Source organism: Venturia canescens, chromosome 8 (assembly GCF_019457755.1).
Source record: "Venturia canescens isolate UGA chromosome 8, ASM1945775v1, whole genome shotgun sequence".
NCBI classification, from domain to species: domain Eukaryota; kingdom Metazoa; phylum Arthropoda; class Insecta; order Hymenoptera; family Ichneumonidae; genus Venturia; species Venturia canescens.
The window spans coordinates 9,320,809-9,348,153 of NC_057428.1; the positions used below are offsets into that span (position 1 = coordinate 9,320,809).

Below are 27,345 nucleotides of genomic sequence, written 5' to 3' on the forward strand. Positions count from 1 at the left end.
TACATGTTTTCAAAATGTTTCCAAGTTTTTTTGAAATCTAACAATACTGCTTATAAAAAGAGATAAATATCAATTACTGATTAAGAAAGAAAATGACTCATCTTCATCTTCAAATATGACGTACTATAGTTCAGTCATGAGTCGCACTATAGAACAACGTAGCAGCGATAGTTCGAGCATGCTTGCAACATGATGCTCTGTGGAGTTAACCACGTGGAGAAAAAATAATTATTTATATTTTTCTGGGTTATCTAGTGACGCAAATATGTATAATCAAGTTTGCTCTATGATCCAAGAAAAAGTTTTGTATTATTACCTGCTTATTCAAATACGTTTATAACACATATTTTTCCGTAGTGGTGCGTCTTATCTCCTGTAACCTGATCTTCTTTTGCGTGATTCAGTGATGAGAGACCCACGAAATATGCATTACGCAATTAGTAGTACTAATTGTTTAATATAATGTTTTATGCGAAGTACCCTTTATAAAAAATTTATTGCATATGAATTTGTAAATAGTTATAATATTTGATAAAAAAAAAAAAAGCTATGGAAATGCATCTGAACTTTAAATGATTATATATTGAATATTCTTACTGATCCATACTTTTGTAGAAACTTCAAGAACCATCTATCGTTAAGAAAATGTTCTATTATAAAAAATATCATTTTTTCCATTTGAAAACAATTTTTGATTGTGAGTATTCTATCACTTTTATCATTGAAAACATAATATACATTGTTTGTTCATATAATTTTTTACTTTGAATATTATTTTGAAATTTATTTATTAGAATGTTCTCGAGATTCTTATAGAAGTATATGAAGAAATTTCTAGAATTATTCAAACAATTTTGAAAACTATCTAAAGTAACCTATCATTTTACTTGATTCAAAGAAAACATTTTGTAAAGAAGTCTGTATATTTGAATTATAAACCAATGTAATGTTATAATTAATTTTTAAAAGAATTTATCGAGAATTTATATAAGTCGTATTTAAATCTTTCCCGAATCTATAAACATAAACATTTGAGCCTATATAAAACGACGCATCGACGAGTTGGACCCATCAATCGCTGAGAGTCACCGAACAATCCACGTCATCAATAAATCAAATTTCGTGAGTAATTTTTTAAAAGTCTTCCAACGTTAATTGTGCGGATTGTTAACTAAAAAATCATAAAAAGTGAAGTGTAAGAATATTCCATAATTAAATTTTTTATTCGAATTTCTTAAAGATCATGCAATCGTCAACCAACACCATAACCGTTTCGATCAACATACCGAGACCGTGGCTTTCGGCGTGCCCAAGAATGCTTTTGGAGAGTATCCTACGACGGGCGCTACGATCATACATCGTAGCAGATAACGATGTTTCTGTGAAAATCGCTGGGATTGAGGCCCAATTGATCGAAGGATATCACGGTGAATTTTGGTTTGTACCAAATAATTTCCTCAACGAGGAAAACGATGATGACGACGTCATCGTAGTCAACAACGAAGACGGCGACGACAATGTCATCGTAGTCAACAACGAAGACAGCGACGAAGACGATGATGACGACGACATCGTAGTCAACAACGAAGACGGCAACGACAATGTCATCGTAGTCAATGACGAAGACGACGACGAAGACGATGATGACGACGTCATCGTAGTCAACAACGAAGACGGCAACGACAATGTCATCGTAGTCAATGACGAAGACGACGACGAAGGAATCGTGGTCAACGATGAAGACAACAACGACGACGTAGTTGTACTCAATTAATAATGGTGAGTAATTACATTTTTTTTTAATTAAACTTCTGTCTGCAAACGTTTTTTTTTTCACACCTCATGTCTCTAAAACGTGGGTGGACCGTTTGCGTTTCATTCATTATTTCGCGAAAATTCAATTTTTTCATAATTTTTTCTATTCAACTGTCAACGAGTCAATGTTCTTGCTCAGACACGAACGGTTAAGAATTATAATTTCAATAAATTTTTCTAGAAATTAATGTATGTTTATGTTTTTTTTGTTCAGTATTATCAACTGCGGATGGCTCGTACCACGATCGTCATTATCATCATGATCATGATTCTGATGATCATCATCATCGTCATTCACAGAATCATCGCGAAAAAAATAAATATAAATGTTATTACAGAGTAATTTCTATTACAGAGTATTTTCTTGAATAAACGAACGATTTATAATTTCTTACGTTTTCTTTATTTTCCGCTGACCTGCCTCACTCTCTTTCTGTGGCTGTTCGATTGACGATACGTTTCACATTCTGACTCAGGAAATAATCATAACTAAAATATATCTAATTTCGAAACCTGATAAAATTCGAATGTGTTGGAATTGAAGAAGTAAAAAATTTTTCTCTCCAAATTTTTCAAAAATCCCATCGTTTTACAGTAATCTCAATCAATGTACTCGAGATTCCGCTGAAAAATATAAATGAATATATCGAAAAATCGAGGAGACAAAATGTTTTATCTCAACTCGCGACCCAGTTGAAAAATCAAGCGATTCAAAATACCAACGTTTTTCCAAAACGATGCAGCACCCGTAATAAAAGTCGTAGAGACTTTTCAAATACACCAAAGTAAAGCTAAATGCCTTCTCCTCAAAATACGCCTTGTTGCATTGAAATATCTAAACCAGCGGCGCAATAGTACTAAAAAGAATATGAGAACTTTATCGAAAACTTTTCCCTGGTAATATATGAGGCATTCCATGCGGTTTCGAACAGTCAAAAAGTTGATTTCTCCTAACAATTAAAATTTTGTGAAATTTCTTAATTATATGAAAAAGAGACGAGTACATTCTTTCAGAATTTTTCGATCCCATTTTTCGAGTTTTTCAACTTTTGAAAATTTTCTAAATACCTTTATATTCTGAAAGTTTACGATCAAACAGAAAAATATTTCAGACAGAAAAATTGTAGTTTTACGTATATTTTGTGAAAAAATGTTTGTTTGATTTTTTTCGAGTTTAAAAAATGACTATTTTCATCAAAAATAGACGAATTTGAAGATTATAAAAAATGTTTATTTGATCACCACGGATTCGATAAAACATCAATATTTAATTCAGAGCCAGAAACATGAGGTTTATACCATAAAACAGAAAAAATTAGCTTTGAGCTGGCAAGATGATAAGAGAATTCTGTTACCTGACACAACGGACACTGTACCATACGGTTATAACAAAAAATAAAAAACTCATTTTTGTATGTGTGTGTGTGTATTTATTCAACAAACCTCAATTTTCACCCCTTGGCAGATCGGGGGTGAACACGACTCCATAGTTCTCGAAAAATCCCAGCTCAATTTATCAACGTTCAAAGTAGAAATTTTTGGTTGAAAAAAATTTGCAAAAAAAAACCTGATAAAATTCGAATGTGTTGGAATTCAAGATGTAAAAAATTTTTCTCTCCAAATTTTTCAAAAACCCCGTCGTTTTACAGTAATCTCAATCAATGTACTCGAGATTCCGCTGAAAAATATAAATGAATATATCGAAAAATCGAGGAGACAAAATGTTTTATCTCAACTCGCGACCCAGTTGAAAACCAAGCGATTCAAAATACCAACGTTTTTCCAAAACGATGTAGCACCCGTAATAAAAGTCGTAGAGACTTTTCAAATACACCAAAGTAAAGCTAAATGCCTTCTCCTCAAAATACGCCTTGTTGCATTGAAATATTTAAACCAGCGGCGCAATAGTACTAAAAAGCACATGAGAACTTTATCGAAAACTTTTCCCCGGTAATATATGAGGCATTCCATGCGGTTTCGAACAGTCAAAAAGTTGACTTCTCCTAACAATTAAAATTTTGTCAAATTTCTTAATTATATGAAAACGAGACGTGTACATTCTTTCAGAATTTTTCGATCCCATTTTTCGAGTTTTTCAACTTTTGAAAATTTTCTAAATACCTTTATATTCTGAAAGTTTACGATCAAACAGAAAAATGTTTCAGACAGAAAAGTTGTAGTTTTACGTATATTTTGTGAAAAAATTTTTGTTTGATTTTTTTCGAGTTTAAAAAATGACTATTTTCATCAAAAATAGACGAAAATAATTTTTTGTCATTTTGAGATTGTAAAAAATTGGTGATTCAATAATTACATAAAAATTTCTCGTTAAACTGTAATTATCGCGATCACCCCCTGATCATGATTACAGTACGAATTCTTTGCGGTAATATTGCAAAAAAATACAAAAAAAGTTTTTTTCAAAAATGTTCATGTTTTTCATGTTTTAATCAGCCATATTTTTTCCTTCATGTCTGATCAGAATTTTGAGCCTGTATTCTGAAAGAGCATAAAATTCTACGTTAATATATCTGAAAACAACATTTTTTCAACACCGTTAACTTAAAAAATAATCGTGATGAAAGATTGGTAAAAAATCGAGGTGCTTGGGTGTTAATGGGTTAAGAAAGAAAATAACTCATCTTCGTCTTTCAAATATGACATACGATGGTTCTGAGCCGCACTATAGCACGACATATTCGCGATAGTTCGAGCCTGCTTGTAACACAATGCTCTGCGGAGCCAGCCACGTGAAGAAAAAATAATTATTTATGTTTTTCTGGATCGCCGAGTGACGCGAAATAATCAAGGATAGCAAAAAGTGATGCACGTGCGAGAACTGTATTTCGTGAGAGTGAGGCAGGTCAGCGTAAAATAAAGAAAACGTAAGAAATTATAAATCGTTCGTTTATTCAAGAAAATACTCTGTAATCATGATCAGGGGGTGATCGCGATAATTACAGTTTAACGAGAAATTTTTATGTAATTATTGAATCACCAATTTTTTACAATCTCAAAATGACAAAAAATTATTTTCGTCTATTTTTGATGAAAATAGTCATTTTTTAAACTCGAAAAAAATCAAACAAAAATTTTTTCACAAAATATACGTAAAACTACAACTTTTCTGTCTGAAACATTTTTCTGTTTGATCGTAAACTTTCAGAATATAAAGGTATTTAGAAAATTTTCAAAAGTTGAAAAACTCGAAAAATGGGATCGAAAAATTCTGAAAGAATGTACACGTCTCGTTTTCATATAATTAAGAAATTTGACAAAATTTTAATTGTTAGGAGAAGTCAACTTTTTGACTGTTCGAAACCGCATGGAATGCCTCATATATTACCGGGGAAAAGTTTTCGATAAAGTTCTCATGTGCTTTTTAGTACTATTGCGCCGCTGGTTTAAATATTTCAATGCAACAAGGCGTATTTTGAGGAGAAGGCATTTAGCTTTACTTTGGTGTATTTGAAAAGTCTCTACGACTTTTATTACGGGTGCTACATCGTTTTGGAAAAACGTTGGTATTTTGAATCGCTTGGTTTTCAACTGGGTCGCGAGTTGAGATAAAACATTTTGTCTCCTCGATTTTTCGATATATTCATTTATATTTTTCAGCGGAATCTCGAGTACATTGATTGAGATTACTGTAAAACGACGGGGTTTTTGAAAAATTTGGAGAGAAAAATTTTTTACATCTTGAATTCCAACACATTCGAATTTTATCAGGTTTTTTTTTGCAAATTTTTTTCAACCAAAAATTTCTACTTTGAACGTTGATAAATTGAGCTGGGATTTTTCGAGAACTATGGAGTCGTGTTCACCCCCGATCTGCCAAGGGGTGAAAATTGAGGTTTGTTGAATAAATACACACACACACATACAAAAATGAGTTTTTTATTTTTTGTTATAACCGTATGGTACAGTGTCCGTTGTGTCAGGTAACAGAATTCTCTTATCATCTTGCCAGCTCAAAGCTAATTTTTTCTGTTTTATGGTATAAACCTCATGTTTCTGGCTCTGAATTAAATATTGATGTTTTATCGAATCGTGGTGATCAAATAAACATTTTTTATAATCTTCAAATTCGTCTATTTTTGATGAAAATAGTCATTTTTTAAACTCGAAAAAAATCAAACAAACATTTTTTCACAAAATATACGTAAAACTACAATTTTTCTGTCTGAAATATTTTTCTGTTTGATCGTAAACTTTCAGAATATAAAGGTATTTAGAAAATTTTCAAAAGTTGAAAAACTCGAAAAATGGGATCGAAAAATTCTGAAAGAATGTACTCGTCTCTTTTTCATATAATTAAGAAATTTCACAAAATTTTAATTGTTAGGAGAAATCAACTTTTTGACTGTTCGAAACCGCATGGAATGCCTCATATATTACCAGGGAAAAGTTTTCGATAAAGTTCTCATATTCTTTTTAGTACTATTGCGCCGCTGGTTTAGATATTTCAATGCAACAAGGCGTATTTTGAGGAGAAGGCATTTAGCTTTACTTTGGTGTATTTGAAAAGTCTCTACGACTTTTATTACGGGTGCTGCATCGTTTTGGAAAAACGTTGGTATTTTGAATCGCTTGATTTTTCAACTAGGTCGCGAGTTGAGATAAAACATTTTGTCTCCTCGATTTTTCGATATATTCATTTATATTTTTCAGCGGAATCTCGAGTACATTGATTGAGATTACTGTAAAACGATGGGATTTTTGAAAAATTTGGAGAGAAAAATTTTTTACTTCTTCAATTCCAACACATTCGAATTTTATCAGGTTTCGAAATTAGATATATTTTAGTTATGATTATTTCCTGAGTCAGAATGTGAAACGTATCGTCAATCGAACAGCCACAGAAAGAGAGTGAGGCAGGTCAGCGGAAAATAAAGAAAACGTAAGAAATTATAAATCGTTCGTTTATTCAAGAAAATACTCTGTAATAGAAATTACTCTGTAATAACATTTATATTTATTTTTTTCGCGATGATTCTGTGAATGACGATGATGATGATCATCAGAATCATGATCATGATGATAATGACGATCGTGGTACGAGCCATCCGCAGTTGATAATACTGAACAAAAAAACATAAACATACATTAATTTCTAGAAAAATTTATTGAAATTATAATTCTTAACCGTTCGTGTCTGAGCAAGAACATTGACTCGTTGACAGTTGAATAGAAAAAATTATGAAAAAATTGAATTTTCGCGAAATAATGAATGAAACGCAAACGGTCCACCCACGTTTTAGAGACATGAGGTGTGAAAAAAAAAAAAACGTTTGCAGACAGAAGTTTAATTAAAAAAAAATGTAATTACTCACCATTATTAATTGAGTACAACTACGTCGTCGTTGTTGTCTTCATCGTTGACCACGATTCCTTCGTCGTCGTCTTCGTCATTGACTACGATGACATTGTCGTTGCCGTCTTCGTTGTTGACTACGATGACGTCGTCATCATCGTCTTCGTCGTCGTCTTCGTCATTGACTACGATGACATTGTCGTTGCCGTCTTCGTTGTTGACTACGATGTCGTCGTCATCATCGTCTTCGTCGCTGTCTTCGTTGTTGACTACGATGACATTGTCGTCGCCGTCTTCGTTGTTGACTACGATGACGTCGTCATCATCGTTTTCCTCGTTGAGGAAATTATTTGGTACAAACCAAAATTCACCGTGATATCCTTCGATCAATTGGGCCTCAATCCCAGCGATTTTCACAGAAACATCGTTATCTGCTACGATGTATGATCGTAGCGCCCGTCGTAGGATACTCTCCAAAAGCATTCTTGGGCACGCCGAAAGCCACGGTCTCGGTATGTTGATCGAAACGGTTATGGTGTTGGTTGACGATTGCATGATCTTTAAGAAATTCGAATAAAAAATTTAATTATGGAATATTCTTACACTTCACTTTTTATGATTTTTTAGTTAACAATCCGCACAATTAACGTTGGAAGACTTTTAAAAAATTACTCACGAAATTTGATTTATTGATGACGTGGATTGTTCGGTGACTCTCAGCGATTGATGGGTCCAACTCGTCGATGCGTCGTTTTATATAGGCTCAAATGTTTATGTTTATAGATTCGGGAAAGATTTAAATACGACTTATATAAATTCTCGATAAATTCTTTTAAAAATTAATTATAACATTACATTGGTTTATAATTCAAATATACAGACTTCTTTACAAAATGTTTTCTTTGAATCAAGTAAAATGATAGGTTACTTTAGATAGTTTTCAAAATTGTTTGAATAATTCTAGAAATTTCTTCATATACTTCTATAAGAATCTCGAGAACATTCTAATAAATAAATTTCAAAATAATATTCAAAGTAAAAAATTATATGAACAAACAATGTATATTATGTTTTCAATGATAAAAGTGATAGAATACTCACAATCAAAAATTGTTTTCAAATGGAAAAAATGATATTTTTTATAATAGAACATTTTCTTAACGATAGATGGTTCTTGAAGTTTCTACAAAAGTATGGATCAGTAAGAATATTCAATATATAATCATTTAAAGTTCAGATGCATTTCCATAGCTTTTTTTTTTTTTATCAAATATTATAACTATTTACAAATTCATATGCAATAAATTTTTTATAAAGGGTACTTCGCATAAAACATTATATTAAACAATTAGTACTACTAATTGCGTAATGCATATTTCGTGGGTCTCTCATCACTGAATCACGCAAAAGAAGATCAGGTTACAGGAGATAAGACGCACCACTACGGAAAAATATGTGTTATAAACGTATTTGAATAAGCAGGTAATAATACAAAACTTTTTCTTGGATCATAGAGCAAACTTGATTATACATATTTGCGTCACTAGATAACCCAGAAAAATATAAATAATTATTTTTTCTCCACGTGGTTAACTCCACAGAGCATCATGTTGCAAGCATGCTCGAACTATCGCTGCTACGTTGTTCTATAGTGCGACTCATGACTGAACTATAGTACGTCATATTTGAAGATGAAGATGAGTCATTTTCTTTCTTAATCAGTAATTGATATTTATCTCTTTTTATAAGCAGTATTGTTAGATTTCAAAAAAACTTGGAAACATTTTGAAAACATGTAAATATTTTATTCATCATACAGATTTTCAGAAAAAAATTGACATTTGAGACAATTTATGATTAACGGTATAGGTCCATCGAATTCATCGGTATCCGTTTTTTGATGGTGTTTTCGACATCGGCGATAACGCATGAAATCCTCATCGATACGCCATTCTTTAGGAAGTCTGTCCCATACATCGTCAATGTCCTTCCATGCATAAGTTAGAATAAATTCTTGAGGAAGACAAGCGATATCCTCCGTCTTCATTGCTCTCAGACTTCCCAATGTAGCGAAGATTCTTAAGGATCGTGGAAATGATGAATTTTCAACACCATGCTTCAAATACCATTCCTTCAAACGTTGAACATTTTCAAAGGCACAATTGTATTCGCGTACCCCATTGTGATACTTGTAATGCTGATATGTTGGTGCTGGTAATTTTCGCAATGCGGGGCAACCCAAATCCTCCATATTAATGATCAACTTTGAATTTCCTATAATATCGGTGATCCATTGCTTTTTTTCCAATCCTTTCACATAAAGAAAACTCACATTTTTTAAAATAATGTCAAATACGTTCTTCACTTCATCATAAGGAATATCACCGGTATTCCATGGGATACCATGATGGTTGCGTTCACACCACTTATTCTGACTCTTATACTTGGCTGGTAAACTATCCCATTCACATGGAGGCTTAACTAGAAGGCATCCAAACTCCTCATAAGCTTCGGCACTGGGATAAATTTTAATGACTGCCAGCTCTTTTAATACGAATTTATTGATAGGCATCTTAAAACCTTGCAAATCCAAAATGGCTTCCATTGTTCGGCTTGTTGTTAACGGTATCGCTCAAGTGTTCAGCATAAAGTGACGATAAAGGAAAAATCCCTTTTATAGGATACATCCCCACTCTGACATATAATTTTCCAGAATTTAAAAATCAGGATGACGTCATCAATCAGATTTGGAAATTCTTGGAATGTATTGATATCAGGCTTCCTATTAATTGCGACATCTACGGTTCCAACATTTTTCCAAAATTTTCAGTCGGTAAAACAGGAAAGAGCGTCTCATTTCGAGATGACGTCATCATTCTGGAACATTCGAAATGACGTCATCGTTCCAGAACTTTCGAAATGATCTTGAAATGAAATCATCAATAACGTCATAATTCTGGAATATTCGAAATCATCTGATTGGTCATTTCCGTTGGATCCAGTTCGAATCGTTCCAGAACGTTCGAAATGATGTCGTATCAATCAGTCGGTAAAACAGGAAAAAGAACAGAACGTCTCATAGAATATTTCGTTCAGTCGGTAAAACAGGAAAGAACGTCTCATTTCGAAATGACGTCATCGTTCCAGAACTTTCGAAATGATCTTGAAATGAAATCATCAATAACGTCATAATTCTGGAATATTCGAAATCATCTGATTGGTCATTTCCGTTGGATCCAGTTCGAATCGTTCCAGAACGTTCGAAATGATGTCGTATCAATCAGTCGGTAAAACAGGAAAAAGAACAGAACGTCTCATAGAATATTTCGTTCAGTCGGTAAAACAGGAAAGAACGTCTCATTTCGAAATGACGTCATCATTCTGGAACATTCGAAATGACGTCATCGTTCCAGAACTTTCGAAATGATCTTGAAATGAAATCATCAATAACGTCATAATTCTGGAATATTCGAAATCATCTGATTGGTCATTTCCGTTGGATCCAGTTCGAATCGTTCCAGAACGTTCGAAATGATGTCGTATCAATCAGTCGGTAAAACAGGAAAAAGAACAGAACGTCTCATAGAATATTTCGTTCAGTCGGTAAAACAGGAAAGAACGTCTCATTTCGAAATAACGTCATCATTCTGGAACATTCGAAATGACGTCATCGTTCCAGAACTTTCGAAATGATCTTGAAATGAAATCATCAATAACGTCATAATTCTGGAATATTCGAAATCATCTGATTGGTCATTTCCGTTGGATCCAGTTCGAATCGTTCCAGAACGTTCGAAATGATGTCGTATCAATCAGTCGGTAAAACAGGAAAAAGAACAGAACGTCTCATAGAATATTTCGTTCAGTCGGTAAAACAGGAAAGAACGTCTCATTTCGAAATGACGTCATCATTCTGGAACATTCGAAATGACGTCATCGTTCCAGAACTTTCGAAATGATCTTGAAATGAAATCATCAATAACGTCATAATTCTGGAATATTCGAAATCATCTGATTGGTCATTTCCGTTGGATCCAGTTCGAATCGTTTCAGAACGTTCGAAATGATGTCGTATCAATCAGTCGGTAAAACAGGAAAAAGAACAGAACGTCTCATAGAATATTTCGTTCAGTCGGTAAAACAGGAAAGAACGTCTCATTTCGAAATGACGTCATCATTCTGGAACATTCGAAATGACGTCATCGTTCCAGAACTTTCGAAATGATCTTGAAATGAAATCATCAATAACGTCATAATTCTGGAATATTCGAAATCATCTGATTGGTCATTTCCGTTGGATCCAGTTCGAATCGTTCCAGAACGTTCGAAATGATGTCGTATCAATCAGTCGGTAAAACAGGAAAAAGAACAGAACGTCTCATAGAATATTTCGTTCAGTCGGTAAAACAGGAAAGAACGTCTCATTTCGAAATGACGTCATCATTCTGGAACATTCGAAATGACGTCATTTTAAAAAATTTTTATTATTTTTTTTATTTTTTTTTATTTTTTTTTTTAAATGACGTCATCGATGACGTCATCATTCTGGAACATTCGAAATGACGTCATCGAAGGTTCTAGAAGGTTCTAGATGATGACGTCATCGTGACAATGACTCAGCAAAAAAGTATCCAGAACCGGCCTTGTATATCTACTAGTAAAAAAGGCACGCCAAGTATTAAAAGGTCGTGACCGTCGTTTTAAATGATTTTCTATATTCGCATTGTCAATAAATAAATTTTAAAAAATGTTTAACTGTGAAAAAATATGAGATCTATTGTAACATATACAGTGAATGAATTACGTTTCCTGTAGGAATTCTGAATTTTGGAAATAAAAAAAAATGAGATCATTTTCCAACGTAGCCAAGTACAGTGAATGAATTAAGGTTCTTGTGGAATTCATTCGTGTACACTTTTAGCCCTAATCCCTCACTTATTCAGAAAAATTTTCCAGCAAACGTCACAGAGCAACAAAGGTTTCTCGAATAATTCTGCAATTATTAAGAGATTATCATCTGTTTTTATGCTAGCTCGGGTTATAAACTTAAAACAGTTTACGCGTACAAGTGCATGCATTGTATCTATACGATGAACTGCACAAATTCATTTTCAACATTACACACAAGCTTGGCGTGCATGGTTTTCAATCGGAAGCTCGGCGAAGGAATGCCTCATCCGTCCATATATTTGAAGAAAACTTGATGATCCTCTCATGTAATTGTTTTTTAATTTGCCATCCCTTTTCCATCCAACTATTTTATTGAGTAGTTCGACGTGAGATCCCGCGCTGTGTACACAAAGAAAAATATCTATTCTTGACTAGTTTGACTGATAAATTCATTACTCCAAATGTTTCGTATTCAACGCGTTTTCTTTTCTGAAATCAATGTTTACATAGCTTACTTCTTTGTTCATCCATTTCAATACTTGTGTAATTCATCCAATCATCTGCCCATTTGGTAAAAAAAAGAGTGTACGGACAAACGAGTGAAAGTGACGCGTGGATAAATTAAAATGCGTATGGGCATGAAAGAATGGCCGTATCTATCCGTACAAGATAAAGGCATATAAAGGGATTGATTGATTTCATTTCTTTATCCGTTCGTTTAATTATTCAATTTTATCCACAAATTTGACCTATCTGTATTGTTTACCAAATCATTATATAACAGGGCCCCTCGTATTTTATTGGGGGATCGTTTTTTTTCACACTCGTTCATACAATTCTAATTAATTATTGTTTTTATAGTAAATTTGAACAATTGTCTCTTCCCGAGCTTCCGATTGAAAACCATGCACGCCAAGCTTGTGTGTAATGTTGAAAATGAATTTGTGCAGTTCATCGTATAGATACAATGCATGCACTTGTACGCGTAAACTGTTTTAAGTTTATAACCCGAGCTAGCATAAAAACAGATGATAATCTCTTAATAATTGCAGAATTATTCGAGAAACCTTTGTTGCTCTGTGACGTTTGCTGGAAAATTTTTCTGAATAAGTGAGGGATTAGGGCTAAAAGTGTACACGAATGAATTCCACAAGAACCTTAATTCATTCACTGTACTTGGCTACGTTGGAAAATGATCTCATTTTTTTTTATTTCCAAAATTTACTGTATGACTGTAATTTTTCATTTACATTAGTACTAAGGACAATGAAGAATGACATACATAATATTGAAAGAAATATACAGTCAATCAACCAACGGCGTGTGAAGACGCTTAAGTCCAAGTAGAACACAAAACGTTTTGGCCAAAAAAAATGAGAGTGATTTTAAGAACAAAATTTGCTTTAAAATCCGTGGAAATTAAGGACGCTTTGAAGGTTTTCTTTCGTAATTGTTTTTTTTTGTTTTTTTTTCCATAGTATGAAGCGTGGTAGGACAGCATGCTTGATAAACAAACGCGATAAAGGAAGCAGAGTGGGTACATATATACATACATACATTCATACGTACATACCTGGGATATAAGCTTTACTCTACCAAGGAGATAAAACCGGCCTCGTCGGATTAGTCTGATTTAGCTTCTGCGGCTTACTATCGTCCCTTGAGAAACTTTATGCTCACCAGACAATCGAAAAAAACAGCGAAGTCTCGAGAGAGCCCGCAAAAACCTTTCTTTTCAAGTTGATGGCGAAATTTTTTATGGTTAACTCACTTTAACAGATTTTTGTTACGCCCACAAAAAATTTCCCGTGACATATTATTCTATCTATCTATTATAGCGCTCTAAAATTTTATTATTGCAAATTTATTCTCTAGTTGGGATTCCCGGTAGAGATTCATTTTTAATCTTTGATCATTAGAAAAGGCTAGAGATATAAGGGAAACCGGGGAAAAATGGGGTACCTGAGAAAATATCCTGCTTTTTATGAGTTTGACAAGCTTTATCTATTGCTTACCCTTAAACACTGAGAAACGTTCTGTCATTTTTTTGCAATTGTCGGAAAAAAAAATTTGGGGCACAATGAGATACTAATTGACAATTAGTAAAAATTTTTCCAATGTTCATTTTACTTGAAATTTCTTCTTATTCTTCGTTTTAGGATTTTTTTTTTTTAATTTTGAATCTATTCTTTTTTTCTTTTCTGAAAAAAATCATGCCAAATTGCCAGAATGAAAAAAAAAAATTCGCAATTTTTAAAGTGTTCCGTTTTGTCTCAGTCACCACTATGTTTGCCCGCTATCAGTTTGAATTTAAAATTTTTGAAAGCTGAGTACTCATGTAAACGACAGCATGTCAATGAATAAGTTTAGAGGCTGTGCGACAAATCTATTCCTTATTTCTCTCTTCAGAAACAACACTATGTCGAATATCTTTATTCCGCAAAAACTCTATTCCGAAATATATTTTTTCACCACACATGCGCCGAAAGTTCAACTTTCCGAAATCGGAAGGTTGAATTTTCGGTGCATGTGTGGTGAAAAATAGTATACATTCCACGGGAGGGAAATTAGACTACCTCAAACCGCGGGCAGAATTGTCACCCGAGCCGAAGGCGAAGTTTGAAGTAGTCTACTTTCCCTCTCCCTCCCTTTAATATACTATTTCTTGCTCCCCTAGCCGAAAGTACGCACTTTCCGGCCGCATTTCAGGTCGGGAAGAGCATTTTTCACCACACCTGCGCCGAAAGTTCAACTTTCCGAAATCGGAAGGTTGAATTTTCGGTGCATGTGTGGTGAAAAATAGTATACACTCCACGGGAGTGAAATTAGACCACCTCAAACCGCGTGCTTATCACCCTCGCCTTCGGCTCGGGTGACAATTCTGCCCGCGGTTTGAAGTAGTCTACTTTCCCTCCCTAGGTGTGTAATATACTATTTCGTGGCTGGCTGACTCCAGTGCGCTCTGACGATATTTTTGCGGCCGGTGATCCTTTCTTTAAAAAAGACATTTCGATATATCAATGTGAAGTCTGTATTCGTTGCCATGATTTTGTTTATTCGTTGCCAAGCATCTTTATTTGCTTCAAGCGGGCGCGTATAGCGTAATTTTCATCATTCATGTTATGCGCTATACTGCCATGAACCCGGACGAATAACATACATTTGTTCGTCCAGATGCGAAAACAGAAAATAATGTAACCAGACTAATAAAATGAATATGGTCGTCCGGAATAATGTTGTATTTCCAGATTCCAGGTTCATAGGAAAGCATATATTCATATAAATTGTCAAGTATAGCAGGAAATGTTCATATATAGGAATTGTTAACTATCATGGGACTTTAAATCAGACATTTATCAACGAATTATTTATTTGTACTAATAATATTATTGTATTATTGTGTAATATTTTTGTGTGTTTTTTTTACTTTTTGTTTATGTTTTTAATGCCCGCCCCAACCAGCGAAACCTCGGCTTCGCCTCGGTCCTACAAAAGTCGGGCGGGCGCCCCCCCCCCCCCCCCCTTCACGATTACTAGTAATTATTGAACGTACTTTCGGTTACAAGATCAAGAAAAATAGTATACAACCCACGGCCCAAATGATGGATGCCAGGAAATCCAACTTTCGGGCCTAGGGTCGTATACTATTTGTTCTTGATAGAGATTTTTACTCATTAGTAGGATAACTTTATTCTCAATAACCTTTACCGCGAATATCTCTGTGCTAAAAATATCTTCAATCTATTAAAATATATCTATATTTCAATAACACTATTATGAAAATCTCTTTTCTTTGACATTTTTATGCTGAAACGACTCCCTTTCGGAACAGCTGTATTCCAAAATATCTTAATTTTTTACCCATTTTTGCCTGTTTCCTAGAATTCTTCAGGAAAAAACCAAAACAAATACACAGTCATAGAAAAATAATCGTATCATTCAGGAATGAACACGGATGTATGGCCTTGCATTAATTAATTAATTTATATAAACTTTTTCAAGCTGCAATAGTACTTCCAACCAGCTCTGCCAGTTGAGAGAGATGTTTTTCTGCCATGAGGCAGATAAAAATGTGGCTTAGGAACACGACGCTCCAGGAACGATTGTCTCATATATCACTGCTCAACATTGAAAATGACACTGTAAAAAAAAAAAAATTTCAGCGGAAAAAGTGTCGAGTCTATTTGCAGAATAAAATAGAAAGCTCTAACTTAATTAATGAAATATCAACTGCAAGTGGATGTTGAAAAAATATTTGATTATTATTCAAGGTAATGTCAAAGTTTAATATTGATATTAACATGAGCATGTGATTAAACAAAATGCCATTTTTCGTGTGAATTACGTGATTACGGAATATTATGTAAATTTTGTTTTGAAAAACATGAATGACAATGAAACCAGTTTTTTCTTGAACTGGATTCTTCTAGACCTCCCCCCCCCCCGCTCAAGAAAATATCCTGGCTAAGCCAATGCTCATCTCGGGATTTAACTGATTTTTCAGAAATGACAAAGAAAGACTTAAAACTTTTCTTAACTGGCTCCTATCAAAATAAACAAGCAATATCATATTTAACCGAAATGATGGATGGATCAGACAATATAACTATTCAGTTTGTCAAAGATGAAACCAATATACTGAAGGTTCAAGTACAGTCTCGTCATATCCGAAGAAAGATTTATATATGTTTTATTGATTATAAACTAAATACAGTTGGTTGGAGTGGAATATCGAGATATTGCTGTGAACGTATAAATGGACTCAGGACTATCGGTTGTTGTTCACACATTGCTGCAATAATTTTCTATCTCACACACGGGCGATATTTATCTAAAATTCCTAGACCAGCAGTAATACTCACTCAGTCTCTTATTTGGTAAGGACAAAATTACACCTGTTGTCAACGAAGATAGCGAGGAAGATTAAAAAATAATTTCATCGTATAAGAAAAGAAAAACTGATTCTAATAGAATCTGAACATTGATAATCATTTTATATTAAGGTAGATAGGTGAATATTCGCTATCCAAGATTACGCGATGATATTTTTGGTAGGCAAAAATGAATACGTACTGGATAGATTTGCAAAATTTCGACGCAAACCGTAAAAATCTCAGATTGATTCGTAAGTAATTTCAACATCCGAAAGGAACATGATGTAAACTTGTATGATTTCGAGGAAAAAAAAAAACTAAAAATAAGCTATGTGGCTTTGTCAATGAAATTGGCGAACATGTTCAATGTGTTGCTGCAATTATCAAAAGCCGCATTTAGGTGAGAGGATATCCGAATAATTACTCCAACTTTTGTTTTGGACACTTGGCGAATGGTGCGGAGAAGAAGAAGGAACAAGGAAGTCGAAGCTTTGTGAAGCTTTAATTTACATGCACAATACAACACGCATAGCGTGTGAGGTACACCGTGGAAACGTCGAGAATTAGAAACGGGTGAGCGAGTAAGAATTTTCCGGGAGTGTTCCCCCCTTTTTTGGGATTGTCTCCCATTATACTGGTGTACGAATGTTCGTACACGATGTTGGTGAATTCGTACTTTCTGAGTAATTGTCGGGAGTCTGGCTGGCGAAACTCAGCAGGCTGTGCTATTACAAACACTCACTAGAGTGTATAATATAGTGTACAGTACCAAAATGAAGTGGAAATCCAGAAGACCAAGAGAGATGGTGATTATTTATTAGGCCCTAGTTACTTTTGGACATTTTTTTAGGACACAAAAATAAGGTAGAAGTAATAATTATAAGACGCAAAAATAAGATTAAAAAATAAGATGATGATGAGTTTATTGTCATTGTAAAAAAAAACTATGAAACATTTTTGAAAATTGAAATCAGGTGTTTGAAAGCGCAAAAATGGTTTAATTTTTAATATTTCTGTATGATTTTAGTTCAGGCGATGCCACTGTTTTACAAATCAAAACGCTCTTTGGTTTTTTTTTTTATCTCAGATAAACCGATTCCCCAGAATCGTGGAGACCATGGAGAAACGTATGGATTCCTGTGGAGTAGTTTTATACTAATTTAACTCGAGATATCAGAGTTAAAAAATTCTATCATAGAGTTGAAATACCAATAAATAAATCCTTCAAATTTCAAAAGTCTATTTTGTTTTCCTCGCCACAAAAAATCGCGTAAAACCCCAAAAAATCCGACTATTGCACGGGGTGACACTCTTAATCTCCAACTATATGGATCGTTTCATTAGCAGATGATAGACTTGTGAATAAATTTCTCGTCAAACAATCATTTGAGTAATCTCTTGACCACACAAATGGACTTTCGTTGATATTGCTGAGTTGAGTATTGAATATTCCATAACTTTTTTTTTATTGAATCGTCTAGTTCAATATCAAATAATATCATAACCGCTGTCAATGAATCAGTTGATTTTTTCTGAATTATACGAAATTCATCCATTTTCTTGAACTTCCTTCATAGTGCTTCAGGATCGCCAAAAGTTGTTGAATCTACAAAGAAATCGCTTTTTTTGGATATAATTTTTTAATTAAAAAATGGTGTAGCGTAACGTTTCTCGAACGACACAAACCCGAACCCGAACCGAGGGCAATACAAAGGCCCGATACAAGCAGTGGAGCGCGACACTAGCGGCGCCGCGTATTAAAAACTCGAACTAATACATTTTTTTCTTTTGTAAATTCAACGCGATTTTGTAAAATTATGCAACTAGACTCAAAATGTCGGTAAAAATGGCCGCTATAAAGAAAAAATAATGAGAAGATTGATTATTCCAGAAAATTTGTATAAATTCGAATAAAGACCCGTGTTTACGGCGCATACGCGGGTAGAAGCGTATATGGGCTGTAGGAACTCGAACGTGACTTTTCGTGATTATCGGGATAAAATTAATTTGAACGCTATTAAATGAAACAACGAAGCCAAATGGATCAGAAAATTAAACAATAACAATTCCTATCAAATTTTTTTAGTCACGTTACGAAAAGATACGCAGATTAATATGTCAATTTCTGAAAAAGTTACAGCTGTGTGAAAAAAATTAACCTTTTTTTTTAAATCCATAACTTTTTTTGGGTTGCGTAAAAAAATTTGAAAAAATTATCATGAATGTCTTCAATAGGGAAACACGAGATTACGAAGTTTCAGCCAAATCGTAAAGGGACGGGTTTGAAAGTGGTCAATTTGGCATAAAATAACCCATATACATCAGCATACAACGGATTCAAAAAATGGAGAAAGGAAAATAAGAAGAATTCTTTTTGTGAAGTCGTAATGCTTGCATACTTCACTGATTTATCAAAAGAATATTCACCAACAAGTTTATGGGTTACATATTCGATGCTGAAATGCTCGATCAGTACCTGCGATCATGTGGATATTGATTGCTACAAAAACTTGACATCTTTCTTGAAAAAGAATAGTTTGGGGTATTGGCCAAAGAAGTTACGAGTCTTTTCGTGAAACATTATTTCGAAGTTTCTCAACGAAGCGTCATAGTGAAAATCTCGAAGACCAAAAACTACGTTCCAAGATCTTTCACGATAGCAGATAGGTTGTTTGACTTTTGTTGGAGATATATGCAGGCTCGACTGGAAACGTGCTCAATCGACAAATTTTTTCTCCCTTACTCAAAAGGCAATTGCATCCGATAAGCCGTTGGAATCAATAAATTTGGATCGACGCCATAAAAAAGAATTTGTGACCAGTTTAGTAGTGGAATCGATATCCATAAGCGAGCCAAAACAACCAATGTTGTTCCTGGTGCTGTGGGACAAACATATCCAATGGGAATGACAATTCAATGGGATGAGATACAAATAGGTGAACAATCTCTACAAGATCAACAAACTGTGAATATTCAACCAATCGCACAGGACACCGATAACCAGAACGAAGTGATCAATATCGGGGAACCAACACTCATTTTAAACGAAATTTTAAACGAAGACATAATAAAAATAATTAGCAAAGAACCAGAAACGACGGAAAATTGTTTGACAATTCACTCTTGCATTTCACTCTTGAATGAGGACGCTTTGTTAGAAGACGAAAAGGTGGACTCGAAAGCGATAGTAAAATCAGTAAGCATTGTGATTCGAATACGAATATATGCTAAACGGTTAGAGTAATCGATTAAACGCAAGAAACCTTTTTTGTAGACTGTTTGATTTTCTACGGAAATATATGGTATTCATTTGACAATAATTATTTTTCAGCAAGTGACCAAACTAGAAATAAAAAAAAATTTCAATAAACTTTACAATGTTTAACCCCGAATATCCTGTAAACGGTTAGGTTAATGAGAAAAGTGTAAGAGGTCTTTTTTGTAGAGCGTTTAATTTCCTATGAAAACATGTAAAGATGATTGGCTTAGCAATCGATTAAAGATGAAATATGGTCATTTTTATATGAGACTGAAATAAAAATAAAAAACCGTGAGGAGGAGGATCTTCCCCTTAATATTAAGAGCTCATTTTTGGTGAATACTTTCTAGAGGTGCCTAGGAATTAGTTTTTCTGTGTTGGATCCAAACAACTTAAAGTCGATTTTTTTACCCACCCTAATATTAGGTATATTGTATTGTATATTAGGTATATTATGTATTAAATATAAAATGTATTATGACACCAGGTTTGTAACTAAAGAAAAAACGAATAAACATCAAAAATGTGTGCGAAAAATGCAACATTTTTCTATGAAATTAAAAAACAAATAATCCATATCTTTTCAATGCTTCAAACTATACAGAATTCGAAGAGGTCACGAACGAAAGAAAAAAAATAAATAAAAATACATCAGCTTACAATATTCTCTGAATACTATCGTTACCGCGATTCTAGATTCGAAGTTTCAGCTAAATCGAAAGGGATCGAGTTCAAAAGTACATATAGAATGACCCATATGCATTGCAGAAATTTTGGTTTTTCTCTTTAGTTGGTACATATTTTATTGTTTTTTGGTGTTACTAGGGCAGTGGTCAAGTTTTTTTTGTTGCGGTGTCATTTGCTGTCATTGTCTATCCCATAGATTTTGATTTATCCATTTTTTCACATTTTTAATAGGGATCTTTGTGGCCTGTATTGTGCACGTAGTTGAAGAAGTTGTTGCTCATATGTGCTAGTCAATGTTCACGAGTTATTTGCGATAAAACCAAATTCAAATTATTTTAGTATTTAGCCAGACAGAAAAAAAACGATTCAAATGTCAATGAATAGTGGATCTAGCTTTGAATACTTTTACACTATTGATATTAATTTTCATTTGTGCATCAAAGCTCAACCGATTTTGTACCATTAATAACTGAAGCAAATTCTCTACGAACATGAAGGGCTTTGTACATAATTTCCGCAATCAAACCCTCCTTGTCACACTATTTTCTAGCTCAAATACTGACGTTTGACTCTAGTGATGAAGATATTAGCAGAATTCGTGGAAGATCAATGAAAAAAATAATCCACTTCGTTTCATGTTTCCATATCATCTGTTCATACTTATAATAATGTTATATGTGAGATGGAATCACGTCCAATTAAAATGCAGTATTCAATTGTAGCACATTCAAGATGACAAAACGATCAGAATGTTTTAATCCACTTAAACTAGCGAAATCTCATTATTTGATCCCAGCTTGAAAATAATCGTAACACGACATTAAGGTTCCATACGGAATCGTAACGTTGTGTCGAGGGCCTGAATTTTGCAACTCCCTTAGAAAATCGTGATATGAAAAAGAAGATAAAACATCTACTGGAGGGCCCCTTAGCGGATTGACCTTGACGGTTGCACAAAGACGCCACCATTTCTTTATTATGACGTTATAATAATGTCGATTGACTCTGACGGAGCTTGTCTCATCGCGAGCGCTTTCCTGATAGCATGCCAGCAACCATTGTAAGTTGACTCGACAGCGGATAAGACTCCCTGTTGAAAGAATGCAACAAATAAGCATTTGGTTCTAAAAAATGAAGTCACCAACAAGTAACTAAAGATAAGAAAATAGGGAACGAAAATGGCCCTTCCCAAAACGGTACAACAACAATTCCCTCTGCGCTATCTTGACAAATTTTCCGTAGAACTTTAGGAATGATTGCGAAAAGCGGGAACGCATGGAAGAACCATTGCGTGCATCCAACGGTAAATGCGAATGATTCGGAATTACGATGTCATGAAATACAGGGTGTCCCAAAAACCAACGATAATATTGCTGGTGGTGACAGGGTGATCATGAAGATGCAGAAAAACCAAATATGGCTTTAGTAAAAATTTCATACTTTCGAAGATATTCGCAGTTTTCCGAAATTTTTGAAAACCTCTAACATTAGACAATATTTTACAAATCACATGGTATTACAATGGTGAACCGAGCAATGTTGATTCGAAAGAGAAGAAAAACCCGGCCTCGTAACAATATTGTGTCTGTGAAATAGAGCTAACAGTTTACTGTGTTAAGTGAACTGTGCAGCGGTAATCAGTGTCAACGTTGTTGCAAGGCCGGGTTTTTCTGCTCTTCTGAATAAATATAGTTTGGTAGGATTGGACGAACAATCATATTCGAAGATTGTTAACACACGGAATAGCTACACGTGGAATGAGATTTGATTACAGTACCCCATCGAACTTTCGTTTTATCTTAGTAAAATCATTATTTGGCCAATTGACTTCGGCTTTTTATTAAATATAAAAAAGTGACCTGTCTTCTTTCTGAACCCTTGTTACTGTGTTGATATAGTGAAACGTGTAGTGTTGATTATGCCGCATCAGTACACTTAGCAGGAATAAGCTAACATGCATTTTATTTATGGTGAATGCCAAGGTAATGGTCATGCAGCATCTATCCGCTATCGAGAAAAATATCCTAATGTTTCCCATTATCCCGAATATCGTGTTTTCATGAATGTGCATCGTGCTAATTCAGAAGGCCGACTGCCCGGTAATTCCGGTGGTTCGGGAATACCTCCCAAGAACAATGATAAACACATGTTGGAAGAAATAGAAAACAACCCCAATACTTGAGTACGAGTAATTGGGCAACGAACCGGAATTCCAAAAAGTTCGGTCCATAGGATCTTGAAACGATAAGAATTTCATCCTCACAGTGCAACGTGTACAAGCTTCGCAACCTCGTGATTATCCAATAAGACTTCAATTTTCTCAAACAATGCTGTAGAAAATCGATGAAAATCTAGATTTCTTCAAATATATTTTGTGGTCCGATGAAGCTACGTGCAAGAGAGATGGGTACACAACCTTGTACAATCTGCATCAATGGGCAATGGAAAACCCACATCGAATGAGAGAAGACAAGTCGCAGTACCAGTTCAAAGTAAATCGAGTTGTCTGGAACTTTGAATGCTGACAATTATTTGGAATTTCTACAAAATCAGCTGTCGATTCTATTAGAAAATACACCTTTAGCGATAAGAAATTCAATGCGGTTGCAACACGATGGCTGCTCGGCGCATAACGCAAGACAGGTTCGGGATTATGTGGACCAAACGTATCCTAGTAGATAGATTGGCCGTCATGGTCCTATTACATGGCCTCCACGCTCTCCTAATTTAAATCTACTGGATTTATTTTATTGGGGCTGCCTCAAAGACAAAGTCTTTTCCAAACTCATTAACAACAAAGTCGAACTGAGGCAAAGGATTACTAATGCAGCGCGAGAAATCACCACCTCAGGACACGCAAATCACATTGAACAAGCGTTCATAAGAAGATGCCGTGCTTGTGTTGAAACTGAAGGCAAACATTTCGACCATTTGTTGTAAATTAAATCGTATAATAATAATTAAACTTCGGTTTCAATTCGTATTTTCTAATAATTTCAATCTCAATTCTTTATACTAATATCATTTTCTTTATACTAATTCAATTTCAATTTTTTATACTAATATCAATCAAACTGAGTAACGAATAGTTAAAGTAGCTAAAAGTAAGAAATAAAAAGATTTTTCCGTAAAAAATGTCAAAACTATTGGAATATTCATAGTTTTTATAAATAGCACGATTTCAAGCAATATTAAAAAAGTGAACGAATTGAAGAATACCCGTATTAGCAGCGGTGATTCGTATAATACTACCTAATGTTAGGGATTTTCAAGAATTTCGGAAAAGTGCGAATATCTCGGAAACTATGAAGTTTTCAGTAAGGCCATATTTGATTTTTCTGCATCTTCATAACCTGCCCTATCACCACCAGTAATATTATCGTTGGTTTTTGGGACACCATGCATATGGCTCGCATTTCGCGTTGATTCGTGAAAAAATCAATTTCCAGTATACCAGCTTTCTTTATTAGTTTTCGAAAAGCATAATCCGCAAGTTCGAATACTATTTCCGGTTGCAACTTTCGCGGCTCAAAATCCGCTTCTACATTTTCTTTGGATGCAATATGTCCTGCAACGGTCCAAATATCCTGAGCTTTTAACCAATCCCAATTTTTTTGTTATTGCGTTGGGATTATCAAATCGGCTTTCACGCATACGATTCAAATAGGCGATTACAGTGGTATTATCAGTACGGATGAGTATGTTGCATCCTTTCTTGTCACTTGAGAAACATTTTAGCGCGAAAGAAGCCTCGACTAGCTCTAGATAATGAATAAGAAATTTCAAGTCACCTTCAGTGTGCTCCAATATTGTTTGCCCGTTGGTCTCCACATGCTACACCCCAAGAAGTTTGTTCGTGAAACGAAAAATTTAGTTTGTACAATCTTACGAAAAAAAATTTTTTATCGGTTCAACTTCAAACGGTCATAGCACCAAAACGGTTACTCCGAGCTAATTCCTGGTCGTACAATTCGCTAGGGTTGTTCATACGGACTTTTTTTATAAGAGAAACGATTTTTTATAAAAACATATTCTTGAGGTTTTTGCATGATGTTTTCCTAAACAGTTATGACACAATAATCATTCTTGCGCTCCCATATTCAACCGCCGTGACTCTCGTCCTTGGGCAAAGGGCTTGAGTCTTAATCTTGATCTGAAAGAAGAGTCAACATCGAGTTGCGTTCCATACTAATTCAATGTCTTCTTACTGGGCCGAAATAGTCTCTATAGCTCTGAAATTATCCGCATACTCCTTTGATGTTTTTCCCATAACTAAAATGTCATCTAATTAAGTAGAGAACCGATTTATAAAACCTTGCTTTCTTAAGTATGCTGCTACTGGTTTTAGTAATTTGGTGAAAAACAAAAGGCGCAATATTTAAACCAAACAGTAAACACATGAATTCGTAACATGTATCATTATATTGAAACCGCAAAAACTCGTTTTTTTCCGAATAAATTGAGCTGTTCTTGAATGGAGCGTCAGATTGCTTTGAATTTTTTTTACCTATACTTCGTGTTTAGTACTATAACATATTTTCTTCAAATTTTTTGACACTCTAGAATTTTCAAAAAAAAATTTTCAAATTTATAAAATTGAATTTTGAAAAAAAATGTATTATTTATAAATTGTTTTCAAATATTTCATTTGTTATTTAGAAACAAATTTTCGAGCAAAATTCTTTTCCCGAGCACTAGGTGCTATTCGTAGTGTATATAAAAAGTGGCAGAAAAATTGTTTCCTACCGCTAGGTACGCAATGCTATGAAAAGTTACGCATTCGGAAGTGAAATCGGTAGATTGTAAAAATAGGTGGGATTATTTTTCTTGTAAAAATATCAATCAAAATTATAAAAAAATAAAAAAAACATATAAATAAAAAAAATGAATTAAAAAAATTTAATGAAAAAAATAAAAAAAGGAACTTGTTTTTCCCCACGTCCACGTGGTTAATTCTACGTCATACTGAGAGGGAGAATAATATATTCACAAATTTTTAGTGTTTACAACACTCAATGAGACCTATGTATAATTTTATACTAATTTTGGTCGCCATATTGGATCCGCTATCTTGAACTTTGAAATTCTGACGCCAGAATCATAATCAGCGACCCCAAAAACTTCTCTATACCGAATTTCGTGCAAATAAAATGGTAAACAGCGAAATTAATCAAAAATAATCGCCATTTTGGATCCGCCATCTTAAATGTTTCAATTCTGAGACAAAAACCGTAATCAGCGACCCCAAAAATCTTTAGAACGCCTATGATTTTGGAAATTTTTTTAATAAAAAAATGTGCCTCTCAAAGGGTTAAGAATGCCATCTCGGTTCTTGTAAAGATACACCATCATAGAATCAATTTCGCGATTTTATCATGACTCGAATGTTGACTCTTCAGGCGTTTGTGAAATCTCAAGGAGGTAAAATACTGAACGTAAATCAATCTTCACCCCTCCGTACTCATTTTTCAAGTAAAAATATTAACACTATTGACATCGCAACGAAATAATCGTCATGTCCGTTATGCTCAGAAAATCATTACATTGTGTATTGTTTTGAATACTAGAAAAAAAATCCAAAACAAAAAAAACTATTCCTTATTCCAGAAATTTATGTTTCAATCGTCTCAAGTTTCATCATCAAAGTAAATACATTTCAACTAAACAATGTTTCAAATGTGGTCAGCGTCATCATAGTACTCTACATCTTCAAAATTCTCCTCGAAATAAACCACTACGAAATCCTTCAAACCCTTCAACTATTTTTAATACTGTTGAATGAAGTTTCACCAGTTGTTGATCACGTTTAACCTCTTATCAATGTATCCAGAATTCCGATTATTTTGGCGACTGCTCGGGTTAAAGTTTGTACTGAACACAAAATTATACAAGCTCATATTTTATTGGATCACCCCGTGTGGCGGCAGGATTTTTGGGGTTTTTTCGCGATTTTTTTGCGGCGAGGAAAAAAACATAGACTTTGAAATTTAAAGGATTCATTTATTGGTATTTCATCTCTATGGAATAATTTTTTAACTCTGATATATCGGTTTAATTCAGTGTAAAACTACTCCACAAGAACCCATATGTTTCTCTATGGTCTCCACGATTCTGGGGGATCAATTTATCTGAGATCAAAAAACCAAAGAGCGTTTTGATTTGTAAAGCAGTGGCTATCTTTTGAACTAAAATCATACAAAAATATTAAAAATTCGAAAATTTTTGTGCTTTCAAACATTTTTGAAAATTGAAATTCGAAAAATTGTATGCACCAGGAGATTTCACGCCGCGCAACTCAAAAAACAGTTGACACAAAAACAGTTGAAAATAATTTGGGAGCTCTTGACTAAATCTGAAAGATAACTCAAGGCCAGATGAATCGTTTGAAATTTCAATATGTTAGAAAGTACACCCTGTGTATTTTGTTCCCGCGAAACTGAGTAAGAACTTTTCGTACTAGAACTGTGAGGTTAACTCTGAGTATCCCTTCGCCTGTATTGAACAAG

The 27,345-nt window shown here is 34.1% G+C and overlaps 3 protein-coding genes across 10 annotated transcripts in view; 2 read left to right on the top strand and 1 right to left on the bottom strand.

Annotated features, from left to right (window-relative positions):
• Positions 1-27,345, top strand: part of LOC122414619 (uncharacterized) — a 332,085-nt gene that overhangs the window by 276,853 nt on the left and 27,887 nt on the right. The window lies entirely within an intron of this gene.
• Positions 950-2,134, top strand: LOC122414620 (coiled-coil domain-containing protein 1-like). Of its 2 annotated transcripts, XM_043426067.1 has the most exons (3): positions 950-1,122; positions 1,241-1,779; positions 2,030-2,134. In XM_043426067.1, the coding sequence occupies exon 2, from the start codon at positions 1,244-1,246 to the stop codon at positions 1,772-1,774; it is 531 nt and encodes a 176-aa protein (XP_043282002.1). In that variant the 5' UTR covers positions 950-1,122; positions 1,241-1,243; the 3' UTR covers positions 1,775-1,779; positions 2,030-2,134. The 2 variants fall into 2 exon arrangements, with proteins under 2 accessions (XP_043282002.1, XP_043282001.1); XM_043426066.1 differs by having other exon boundaries at positions 950-1,779.
• LOC122414621 (coiled-coil domain-containing protein 1-like) lies at positions 6,792-7,978 on the bottom strand. 2 transcript variants are annotated; one of them, XM_043426069.1, is made up of 3 exons: positions 7,806-7,978; positions 7,149-7,687; positions 6,792-6,896 (listed from the first exon to the last, which is right to left on the bottom strand). In XM_043426069.1, the coding sequence occupies exon 2, from the start codon at positions 7,682-7,684 to the stop codon at positions 7,154-7,156; it is 531 nt and encodes a 176-aa protein (XP_043282004.1). In that variant the 5' UTR covers positions 7,685-7,687; positions 7,806-7,978; the 3' UTR covers positions 6,792-6,896; positions 7,149-7,153. The 2 variants fall into 2 exon arrangements, with proteins under 2 accessions (XP_043282004.1, XP_043282003.1); XM_043426068.1 differs by having other exon boundaries at positions 7,149-7,978.